General features: G+C 43.6%; 1 protein-coding gene across 4 annotated transcripts in view; it reads right to left on the minus strand.

Moving 5' to 3' along the window:
* CBL (Cbl proto-oncogene) overlaps positions 1–9,063 on the minus strand; it is an 83,782-nt gene extending 74,719 nt beyond the window's left edge. For 3 of the 4 annotated variants that reach the window (XM_027036719.2, XM_027036718.2, XM_027036717.2), the window contains exon 1: positions 8,504–9,063. In XM_027036719.2, coding sequence (XP_026892520.2) covers positions 8,504–8,701 — 198 coding nt within the window. In that variant the 5' untranslated portion in view covers positions 8,702–9,063. The remainder of the gene's footprint in view (positions 1–8,503) is intronic. The other variant, XM_053203971.1, reaches the window with a different exon arrangement.
* Between the last annotated feature and the right edge of the window lie 3,401 nt (positions 9,064–12,464).

The raw sequence follows: 12,464 nt of genomic DNA on the forward strand, positions 1-12,464 counted from the left end.
ACCCAGGTGCCCCAGGAATCATTTAAATCAACAAACTAGACAAAGATTGTGGTCGGAAGCAAACTTTTTGGAGGGCGATATGCTCACACATATATTTTTAAAACTTTGACGTGTGAGTCCTTTGACGCAGCACATTTCATTTCTGGGAGTTTATTCTAAAGAAATATTCAGAAACCACAAAATGGATAGTCACTACAGCACAGTTTCTAATACTTAAAATCAGAAATAACCTAGAAGATTATCAATACTGTGCCTGGATGGCACAGTCAGTTAAGCATCTGACTCTTGATTTCAGCTCAAGTCATGATCTCACAGTCGTGAGACTGAGCCCCACACAGGGGCTCGATACTGAGCATGGAACCTGTTTAAGATTCTCTTTCCCCTCTCTCTGTGCCTCCCCTGAATGCTCTCTAAAGAAATAATAAAACAAAAAGATTGTTAATATGAATTCAGTAAACATATTTAATTATGAAATCTTATACAATCCTTAAAATTCAGGAAGACCTATATGTGGTATTAACATGGAAAATCTCCACAATTTAGCAAATAAAAAAAAAATTCTAGAACCATTTTTGTTTAAAGTCCCACTTTTCAGGTACGTGGGTGGCTCAGTCAGTTAAGCAACCGACTCGGTTTTGGCTTAGGTCATGATCTCACAGTTCATAAGATCAAGACCTGAGTCGGGATCTGCACTGACAGCACGGAGCCTGCTTGGGATTCTCTCTCTTCCTCTCTCTGATCCCCTTCCTCTCTCTCTGTCTCAAAATAAATAAACTTAAAAAATATTCTTTTAATTAAAAAGAATCCCACTTTGGTTTAAAAATGTTTAATTCTGAGTATAAATTACTTTTGAAATTTAAAAACATAATAATTAAAATCTTCAACATAAACAAGATATCCTATTGCCATTTCTTCCAAAAAAAAAAAAAAAAATCCAGCAAGCTTACCTAAAATAAAAGCAACTGTGGTATGGAGGTTTGGTACTTCAAGCACGGTCCCTTTGCCAGCTTCATGGACATCACCTGGGAGCTGGTCAGGACTACAGAATCGTGGGCCCCACCCCAGATCCATCAGCCTCTACATTTTTAACAAGATCCCCAGATGGTCTGAATTCACGTTAAAGTATGAGAAGCACTTGTTTATAAGAATCACTTAACAGAGTCTGAATACCAGTTCAAGATCCACAGAAAAAAACAAAAGTATTAGATGGGTGGGTGACTTAGGTTATTTAACCTCTCTGAATCTCAGTTTCATTCTCCTAAAACACACTGTTTTGAGATTTTTGATGTATAAGATGTGAAACTGTAAACTGGTCTACAATATAAGAAATGATTAGAGCTCAGCTATCAGTCTTAGGGAGTAAATGCTAAGAAGTCAGTAACTTGCTCAAGCTGATAAATCTTTCAAGGGCAAAAGATGTCCATCCAACCTTCTCAGAGCCACTTAGGGAAATGGATAAGGACAGACTGTAAGCTATAGATGCCAGGTACCTCTGGAGAGGTACTCACTTGAAGGTATGAGAGTAAAGGGAGACATTTTGTTCTGCATTAAACTGTTTTTCATAAAGAGTGTTACACCTATGCAAAGCAGGTCTAAGAAAAGAAGAGGCAGGAATTAGGATCCCATCCCATTCACTGAACTACCAATAAGCTGGTCTCATTTTAAGACTTCCTCATGGCTGATCCCAGAGCCAGAGGAAAGGCAGTGACCAGAGATGGTTCTGACAGGGTGCCCAGGAAGCAGAGTCTGCTAAGAAAGACTCATCATCCATCCCAAAAGCTGCAGACAGGAGACCCAGAGTCATCTGTGGATTTCTTCTGAAGGAATCGCGGGAGCATCTATGAGAGTAGCACCAAATCTTCCCAGGGCTTGAAATTTGCACCCTTTTCCCCTCCTCCTTTTGGAAGCTGCTGCAGGAAGGAACATTGTGGGGACAGAGCTGAGGCTGGCTTCCAGTGCTCCTGGTTGACTACTCCCACCTATTTCCTTCCAGCACAAAATGTGCTAATCATGAAAACATTTCACAATGACTTGCTTGTCATAATCCCCCTACTTTCAACAAACCTAACGTAGATCAGAATTAACAGCTTCATTAAAAAATGTGATTGAAGCTTAGGCTTAGCTTCCAAACTAATACTTAATTTGTTTTTCTTTTAATGATCTAGGCTAATCATTAGGGAAATGGGGTTTTTTTCCACGGCATAAAAGTTATGATGTTATGTTTGAATATAACACAAACTCCAATGAAAGAGGAATAGATCAATTTGCCCATGGTTGCCATGCCCATATCAGGTTTAGTGTATGTATACTAAAAACATACCAACAACATACTAAGAACAGGTTTACTACCAAAAATCAAATAATCCAGTGAAGAACTGGGCGGAAGACACAAACACTTTTCCAAAGACATCCAGATGGCAAACAGAACACATGAAAAGATGCTCAACATGCCATCAGGGAAATACGAACCAAAACCAAAATGAGATACCACCTCATACCGGTCAGAATGGCAAAAATTAACAACTCAGGAAACAACAGCTGCTGTGGAGCAAAGGGAACCCTACTGCACTATTGGTGGGGATGCAAACTGGTGCGGCCACTCTGGAAAACAGTGCGGAGGTTCCTCAAAAAATTAAAAATAGAACTATCTTTGACCCAGCAATCGCACTACTAGGAATTTAGCCAAAGGATACAACAATGCTGATTCGAAGGGGCACATGTACCCCAATGTTTATAGCAGAGCTATCAACAATAGCCAAATTATGGAAAGAGCCCAAACGTCCCATCAACTGATGAATAGATTAAGAAGATGTGGTACAGGGGCGCCTGGGTGGCGCAGTCGGTCAAGCGTCCGACTTCAGCCAGGTCACGATCTCGCGGTCCGTGAGTTCGAGCCCCGCGTCAGGCTCTGGGTTGATGGCTCAGAGCCTGGAGCCTGTTTCCGATTCTGTGTCTCCCTCTCTCTCTGCCCCTTCCCCGTTCACGCTCTGTGTCTCTCTCTGTCCCAAAAATAAATAAACGTTGAAAAAAAAATTTTTTTTTTAAATAAAAAAAAAAAAAGAAGATGTGGTACATAATATAAACACAATGGACTACTACCCGACAGTGAAAAAGAATGAAATCTTGCCATGTGCAACAACACAGATGGAACTAGAGGGTATTATGCTAAGCGAAATAAGTCAGAGAAAGACAGATTATCACATGATTTCACTCACATGTGGAATCGGAGAAACTGAACAGATGATCAGAAAGGAAGGGAAGGAAAAATAAGATAAAAACAGAGAGGGAGGCATACCATAAGAGACTCTTAAATGCAGAGAACAAACTGAGGGTTGATGGGGGCGGGGTCAATGGGTGATGGGCATGAAGGAGGGCACTTTTCAGGATGAGCACTGGTCATTGTATGTAACTGGTACATCACTGGGTTCTACTCCTGAAGCCAAGTCTACACTGTATGTTTAAAAAAAAAAAAAAAAAAAAAGGTTTACTATAGCAAGAATTACCAAAAACTTTAGCCAAAGCTACAAAATGAACAGAACAAATTCTCTTCTCCCCTGGCCCAACCCCACTTTTATTCTACATACCTTTGAAAATTTCTACCATGAATCACATGAAATGCTCAAGTGAGCTCATTTCATAAGAAATTATGAAGAATTTTACATCCTTTTGGGGAGTTAATAGCATAAAAACAACACAATCATGTTTTACAATGACTGTATATTACCTTTATAATCGAAAAAGGTACAACTACTTTAAGTAAATGATACTTTAATTCAGCACTCAAGAAGATTCCTAGGGCTCCTGGGTAGCTCAGTCAGTTAAGCTTCCAACTCTTGATCTCGGCTCAGGTCACGATCTCACACTTTGTGACATGGAGCCCCGAGTCTGGCTCCTCACTGACAACACAGAGCCTGCTTGGGATTCTCTCTCTCCCTCTGCCCTTCCCCACTTCTGCTTTCTCTCTCTCAAAATAAATAAACATTAAAAAAAAGGGGGGGATTCCCTACCTGATTCCCCCCTAATCAATCATACAAAAAAATGAGGAGGGACTATGTTTTGATCTCATTTTATTTTGTTAAATGTCTGCACTTCATTCAGCAAGTACCACATGTTAGGCCCAGGAACTGATATTAAGACAGAGCCTGGGTCCTGAAGAGCTCTAGCGAAGGGAGAAACGGATGAAAAAGTGATAAATACTACCGCAGAGAACACAAATTAAGTAGAAGAGGAAAATGAAGTGTACAAGCCTCTGTGAACACCATGCAAAGTAACCAGTAGACATTAATTTGAAGAAATGCAAACACTGAACTTGAAAGCAGATAACAGACATTTCACTGGATGGTATTAAATGCTACCTTATTATTCAAGAGAATGTCTACTTTGCTTGGGTGCGTTAATGAACGTGTGTGCGTGAGGACTATTGTAACCACACAGGTCACTTGCTGAATGGTTTCTGTTACTGACGCTTTGTGGTACACCTGAGAAGGTACTGTATGGAGGAAATAACCAAGCCTAAGGAGGTGGGTTATCCTGGATTCCAAGTCAGGCTCCACCATTAACTAAATTAAATTACATAACATCTCTGAGCCCAAATGTCTCCATCTATAAAAGAGATGATACCGCCAAAGGGCTACTGCAAGAAATAAGTTTAATGTAATTAAAATTTATTCCCACCCCCCACACGTTTTCTTTTCAGTTATTCCTTCAGAACACACAAAGCAATTTAAATATTTACAAAGCTCTTACTATTGTATAAGTCCTCATGACCGGACACTGCAGGAGATAAGCAGATTATAGTCGCTGTGCTGTCCTCACAGAATTTACAATCTCAAGAGGTTAAGATGAGTACAGAAGTAATATGTACAGAAAAAATAAGTTTAAACTTAAGAGATCTCCTATCACTGTTTACATACTTACGTAGTCACTCATCACTGTAATGTAATCTGGAGTGTAAGAATTTACACCTAGCAGTATGCCTGGGACTTAGTGTGCAAAGGAAGGAAGAAGGAAGGAAAGGAGGATGTAGTCCAATGAAATACACTGAATCATAAATTCTAATTAGTGCATCTTACTTCCCAAATACAGGAAGTTACTCAAGGTATTTTTTGGGGGGTGGTGGGACAGAGGTGGGACAAATAGAAGAAGGCAGGTAGCAGAAGGATCACCTTTTGAAAATACTTTTTTAAAACTCATGCCTTAAAGGGAAGCTTTTTCCCTTAAAATCATAAGGGAACTATAAATTCTCTTATAAATTATATCTCATTAAAAAAAATCAACACCTTAATGTTTTAATGATATAAGCTAATTCAAAATAAAAACATAACATAGACCTAAAATATACCCAGTATGTTGCTCTGCTTCAGGGGCAAACTACAATCTCCAGCCCTTTCTTTTTGTCCACCTGCAAGCTAGGAATGGCTTTTACTTTTTTAAAGAGTTGTGAAACAGTAACAAAGAATACAAGACTAAGTATGTGTCCAGCAAAGCCTAAAATATTTACTGTCCCTTGACAAAAACAGATTGCCAACTCCTGCTCTACTTCATAATGGAATTTTGTGTCTCACTAGATACCTTACTACTTCTAAGTTTACATTTAAGGCAATTTATAGGATTTTTCTCTCCACTCCCCTGCCCAATCCTCTCTTCCCAGCCACTTTCTTCACACACAAGTATTTATTACAATATACTCAGCTGGCAAAATAGAGGTTGACCATGTTTTTTGTTCAATAACAAGGGTCCCAGCACAAGGATTTTTCCGACAATGAGTTTAAGTTCCACAATGGATTAGTAAATTGGGCCTATGTTGACCAGAACCCATGACTTATGCCAACTTCTCCATCTGCACACATTCAATACTGGGGGAGGGGAAGAGACTAACAGTTCCCAGCACGAAGTCAAGACACTGATCATTGATAAGCTAGAATAATATTCATCTAGCTTCAACAACAAGGATAGAACAGGTATGAGAGAGAGACTCAGAACCGAATTCAATAAATGTGTGGGGCAATTGTGGATCTGACAGTAAGTTCTTTACCACTTACATCATACCACATGAAGAAGGGTTAGTGACATTTATTTAAGGCTCTAACAAATAAAAACGTGGAAAAAAATATGCAAGCATAAAAGAAACAGTTCAATCCAATACTTATGAAAGTACTCAGGAAATCTGTAGAGCAATATGAACCTATCAGCCGAATACACCAGAAACAAGACTAGTAATTTGTGATACGGGGCACAGACATTACTAAAAATCACCTTCTAAGACAAGCAACACAAGAATAAAACATCCCTCTCTCCCAACACTAGAAAGGAAAAGCTGGGCACCTACTTCCCTTGAAGCTATCAAAACCTGAAAAGCACTCAAAACGAGTCCTATTCTCCCCACACAACTAAACATTCTGCAGAAAAAAATCACATCGCTATACACATACTTTAAAGAAATGAAGGAAAAAAGTTTAAAAAGGATCTTATTTGAACTACCTTATAGAGATTCAAAAGTTTGAGGAAAAGTTTATTATTTTTAAGGAAAGGTCTCTAATCCATACAAGTTTGGGTATATTGCATACACGTATCTTACACGAGAAACTAATTAAACATACAATTTTTTTTTTTTAATCCAGGGGAACCTTTTCAGTCCTCAGCTGTAAATCCTTAAAATGCAAACCTACAAACTTCAGATCTTGAATACATTTGGCATTTTTTTAAAAAGGTGTCAATGAGGGGCACCTGGGTGGCTCAGTCGGTTGAGGGTCCAACTTCCGACTTCGGCTCAGGTCACGATCTCAAGATCTTGTGGTTTGAGTTCGTGCCCCACATAGGGCTCTGTGCTGACAGCTAAGAGCCTGCAGCCTGCTTCAGATTCTGTCTCCCTTGCTCTCTGCCCCTCTCCCACTTGCATTCTGTCTCTCTCAAAAATAAGTAAACACTTAAGAAAAAAAAACGTTTTTAAAGGTGTCAATGAATTTAAAGTTTCCTTTACATGCCTAACTTTCTATAATGGTTTTATTACAATTTCTAAATAATGAAATTAAAACTACACCACCAACATAATATGAAAAAACTTGTATCATTAACTACAATACCAATTATTTAACATGAGAAACACCAGCCCTGAAAAAGTGTCTCTGAAACCACTTGTATGCACTTCAGGAGTGTTAATGCACGCACGGGACTTATTAAGCATTTATACAGCACGTTTATATTTGCCAAGTGTTTCATAATCATTCTTATTAGCTGTTTTAGTCCAAAACAATCCATGAAGAACTTGACAGAAGAGGAACCTAGACCTAGAGAGGAACCAGAGAAAACCAATTTTCCTCTGGAGGAAATAACACCATTCTCTTACAATATGCCAGATACTTCCAGTTACTTTTCACTGACAATATGAAATTTTCCAAAAATAAGTTATTAATTAATGTCCATTAATGAACTAAGAAAACACTATATTGGGTGCTCTCAAAATGCTTAAACACTTTTAAGGACTCTGGACTACTATATTATAGACACTACAATGAGGTGAACTTCTCCCAAATGCCACACTTAATGGCTAAATATAAAAGCGATATTTTTCAAACTTGCTTTAAAAAAGGTAAGCAAAGAAGCTCATTGAACAAGCGTAAAAGTCAGGTCCTGTAACAAGGAGTCAGGTCGGCCACGAAAAAAGTAGAACCCAGCTAAAAGCAGCATGAGGAGGAAGTTCTGGAAGCAGTCAGAATCTGGAAGAAGTCAGAATCTGCTGCTTAGCACGCTCAGTTAATACATCTTTCAAAAGATAATGTTTCTAACCAGAACTTGTGGTTTAATCTCGGCACCAGCAATGGATCACATCCAATGTTTTGGAGAATAAAAATTTGCCCCAGCGCTAGAGGTGGAGGAAAGTTACTTCCTTGGCCATTTAAACATCCTGATTTTCTTTTACCTTGGTGTTAATATCTTAATGAGAAAAAAACTACGGGCTCTCCCCGAGCGCAGTTTGCCTACGGAGTTGTCCTGACCCCAGGTCTCTCAAACAGAGCCCATAAACGTTAATTCCCGACTCAGAGCTCCACTGCTCATCCAGCTAACAGCCCCAGCCGGTAAACTGCACGCTCTTCTTCGCCCTCCCCCTCCCTCCTACCTCCTGGGGCCAATTCCGTGACCCACATCCCCAGACCCTGCAGAGCCCCAAACTCTGCACCCCCCCATTATACTTCCGCCCTAGTGGCTTCCCAGTTAACCTTCACCCCAGCCCCCAACCCATCTTTGTCTCGCCACCCCCAAACACTATCTCAACGTTCCCCAACTCCCAACCGCAGCCCTTCCCCCACCGCCGACCCCCACCTTCCCGGTCTCTTCCTCACCCCCGCGTCCCCCACCCTTCGGCCGGGTCACCCCAGCTCCTTGCCTCCCCAGCCCCGCATGACCCGTCCCCTCCCCCAGCTTCCTCTGTCCCTTCCTTCCCCTCCCTCGGCCCCCTCCGCCCACGCCCACCCCTGCTCCCGCGGGTCCTGGGCAGGCCTTTCACCTTGTCCATGAGCTTCCAGCACTTCTCCACCATCTTCTTGTCCACGGTGCCGGGCGGGTGGGGGCTGAGGTGGTGGTGGTGGTGGTGGTGGTGCGGCTGGAAGGCGTCCTTCATGAGCCCGATCAGGCCGCCAGAGCCCGAGCCCCCGGAGCTGCCGCCGCCCCCGGCCCCAGAGCTCTTTTTCACGTTGCCGGCCATGGCCCGGGGAGGGTTGGGGGCCCAGCCGCGTCCGCCGGCTCCGCTCCGCTGCGAGCGAGGGAAAGAAGGAGGGCGTGAAGGAGGGGCCTCTCCCGGCCGCCGCCGCCGCAGCCGCCGCCGGCTGTCCGGGCGGAGGGAGGGGCGGCCGCGGGGAGGAGGAGTGGGCGGTGACGGGAGCGAGGTTCGCGCGGGCGCGCCCCTTCCGAGAGCGCAAGCCCGGGGACGGGAGGAGCGCACGGCGCTCCGGGAAGCCGGCGGCCCGGTCCCGACTGGGTAGCGACCCTTCCTGCGCCACCCCCTCCCGAGCCACAGCTCCCGGAAAGCCGAGGCCAAGTTTCCGCGCCGCCTACCCCTCCCCTGCCCCCGGGGGCGGGCCCAGCCAGAACCTTTGCGCCTGCGCCCTCTGCTGGAGAATCCGGGAAAGGAAGGGGCGGGGTCTGGGGTGGAGTCTGCGCGTTAGACAGAAGCCGAGCCCTCCATGTTCCTTGTGGGTTGTTAGGTTGGCTCTCTTTGCGGGGTGATTGGGGTATTTAAATTAGGACAGCTAGCCGTAGAAAGAAACTTAACGTCAAGTCTTCCGCCACATACCTGGTAAATAAGGAAATTGAGCTTAAAGTCATTTGCTTCTGAACATTGTGGGAGAAAAATGGAAGTTGTTTCCCCACCCCTTTGGTGTTTTAAACTCATTAAGTCGGCACCGAGGGACAGGAATGCGAATGCTGCAGACTGTTCCACCCTGATTACGAACACTCCAGAAAGGCTTAAGACACTTAGGCCGCAAGCTCTTCTTCCAGGCCCTTTGACCTTCTGAAAACAAAACATTTCCCCGTTTTTTGGCTTCTGAACACTAGTTCCTTTTCTGGGAATTGGGTATGTGCTTAAGATTCCCCGGGCTCAGCGCATTGCACCGCAGGTTAGCATCCCCAGCACCAGGCCTTGACCACAGAAAGACAGCTGCGAGCCCTAGCCCGAGGAGTACTCCTCTCATGAAACAAAAGCAGTTCCCAGTCATTTCCACTTCTCTAGTCTAAAAGCTTCGTTGGAAAAACTATGAAAAAAGGGAACTTTCTTCCTGAAGAAGGAACTGCCCTGACCTAATTTGTTAATTCTGAGCCTCTTCTTTGGGAGCTTGCAGGCTCTAGTGTGGCCGTAAGTACTCAGTTCAGTCTTAGATCCTCCCACCTGGGTCCTCCACGGAGCCCTTGACTGATTAAGCAATTGAGTTTATTGTGTGCCCCTGTAAGGGGGGGGAATATCTCTGGACTCAAAGACCTATCTGTCAGACCTCCTTATCCTGCAATTCAGTGGCCTTTATCTAAGATTGATTAAGGAGTCAGCATTATCGTTTCCTATCAGTAGAATTAGAAAGAGAAGAAATCTCCCAAAGGAAAATCTAAGCACGGCTCTTAGATAATTGTCAAAACTTCCCATCTACCACCCTAGCTGCAGGCCCTCCCTTTCTCTCCCCTGATCTATTAAAACCTTTTCCTCACTGGTTTCCCTGCCACCTCCAATCCTTTCTGCCACCAGACCAGTCTTCCTGAACTACAGTTCTGACAGCATCAGAAAAAAAACTTTAAGGGGCGCCTAGGTGGCTCAGTCGATTAAGTGTGTCTGACTTCAGCTCAGGTCATGATCTCATGGCCCGTGGGTTTGGGCTCCGCGTCGGGCTCTGTGCTGACAGCTCAGAGCCTGGAGCCTGCTTCAGATTCCGTGTCTCCCTCTCTCTCTTTCTCTCAAAAATAAACATTAAAATTTTTTTTAGAAAAGAAAAGAAAGAAACCTTTAAACACTGCTAATGGTCTCCTGAATGAAGTTAACAGTCATGATCTAACTCCAAACTACCTTGCAGTTTTATAATATCAATGCACATACTATGCTGGGTGACTGACCAAATCACAAAATACCACAATTCTTTTTTTTTTTTTTCCATCCACATTGCTCAGAGCATTCCCTCTGCCCAAAGTGTGCTACTGAAGTTCAATCCATTCTTCAGAATTCAGCTAGAAATAACCAGACATTCCAGCTAGAAATAACCCTTTCCTCCTCTAAATTTCCATAACCATTTATTCTTACAGCTACCATACATTAATTCATGCCATACTGTCTTGTTGACTTTGGTCTTCCACAGTACCTAACACAGTGTAGGTACACAGGGTATTTCCCCCCTCCGTCATCAAATTGTATTGTTTGTACAACTTGTATAGTTTGTACTTTGTTTCTGCTGAAGAAGACATATTTCTTTAAATATACAAATGACCTACCTCGCATATTTGAATAAAGCAGAGTGACAGTTCTCTCCTCTATATCCCTTAAACACTCCTGGATGGACAGAGTTCTGTCCGGTGATAGTTCCTATTTTCACTTCTAAACTGAAGTTAATGAGTGGGGCACCTGGGTGGCTCGGTCAGTTGAGCGACAACTTCAGCTCAGGTCATGATCCCACGGGTTGGTGACTTTGAACCCCCGCACGGGCACTGTACTGGCAGCACCAGAGCCTGCTTGGGAGTCTCCCTCTTTCTCTGCCCCTCTCCCACTCGCACTCTCGGTCTCTCGCGCTCTCTCTCTCTCTCAGAAAATAAATGAATTTTAAAAAGAAATTTAACCAAATGCCTAAGCATCCGACTTCAGCTCAGATCATGATCTCACGGTTCTCGGGCTCAAGCCCCCTGTCGGACTCTGTGCTGACAGCTCAGAGCCTGGAGCTTGCCTCAGATTCTGTGTCTCCCTCTCTCTCTGCCCCTCCCCCACTCATGCTCCGTGTGTGTCTTTATCTCTCTCTCTCTCTCAAAAATAAATAAACAGTAAAAAAAAAATTTTAACGTTAATGAAAAAAGAAGGAAAGCTTGGCCTTTTTTTTTGTTTAATAATTTTTACTTGGCTTATTTTCAAAGTGTACTCAAGATGGGATTGGATTGTTGATCACAGTGTCATTCTTGGTTATTCTAGAGCTGGCTCAGTTTGTACCATCACATCATGTGACATGAGGCACTTTTATTACATTTCACCTTCACCCAGACCACATCCTCATTCTGCACCTGAATGTCGGTTGGTTGACTGAACATATTTGAAAAGTAAATGCTCTTCCAAGGCGTGATATGTCGTTTGTATTCTGTAAACTCTGTCCTCAAAATGTCATCCAATGCATCAGCATAACAGAGAAACTGATCATTCCGTGGCAAATGACCCCAACGAGGCTTCTAGATGAGGAGGACCAGTGCAAAAACCTCTACTGCATTCCAATGCAGGGGGAAACGGTTCTGGGGGAAGAATAAATGCAAACTGACAACAGGCAATTGAACAGAAGTGTGGAGGGGGACAGAGATAGAGAGAAATAGCTAAAAAAGTCTGCAGGTTCCTTAATCCACAAGGGGGAAATCCCTGACGTTTTTGCTGTTTTCATTCTAGCCAGTATGGTGCCCAGAGATCCAGGTGGCAGACAGATGACAAGGCTCCAGAATAGCAACAGGGCTGGAAGGAGGGTAGAGGCTGCCTCACAAGGGCAGGTCGCTCACCATACTCCTTCCCGCAAAGTCATTTTTCCAGCCATTCATGACTCCAGCAAGATGCTAGAAAGTATCCCCAAGAGGGAGGCACCATCAATAATTTAAGTAGAAAAATTTAGGAGCCTGGCCGGGGTGGCGGGGGGGGGGGGGGGGGGGGGGGGGCGTCAAGCAAGTCCACTAGAGGGAGCCCCGACAAACTCAATACCACAGAGAGCCCAGCAAAGTAGTTTCCGAGCACCTGTCTCTGAAAACCAGCC

This window comes from Acinonyx jubatus, chromosome D1, assembly GCF_027475565.1.
Source record: "Acinonyx jubatus isolate Ajub_Pintada_27869175 chromosome D1, VMU_Ajub_asm_v1.0, whole genome shotgun sequence".
Lineage (NCBI taxonomy): Eukaryota > Metazoa > Chordata > Mammalia > Carnivora > Felidae > Acinonyx > Acinonyx jubatus.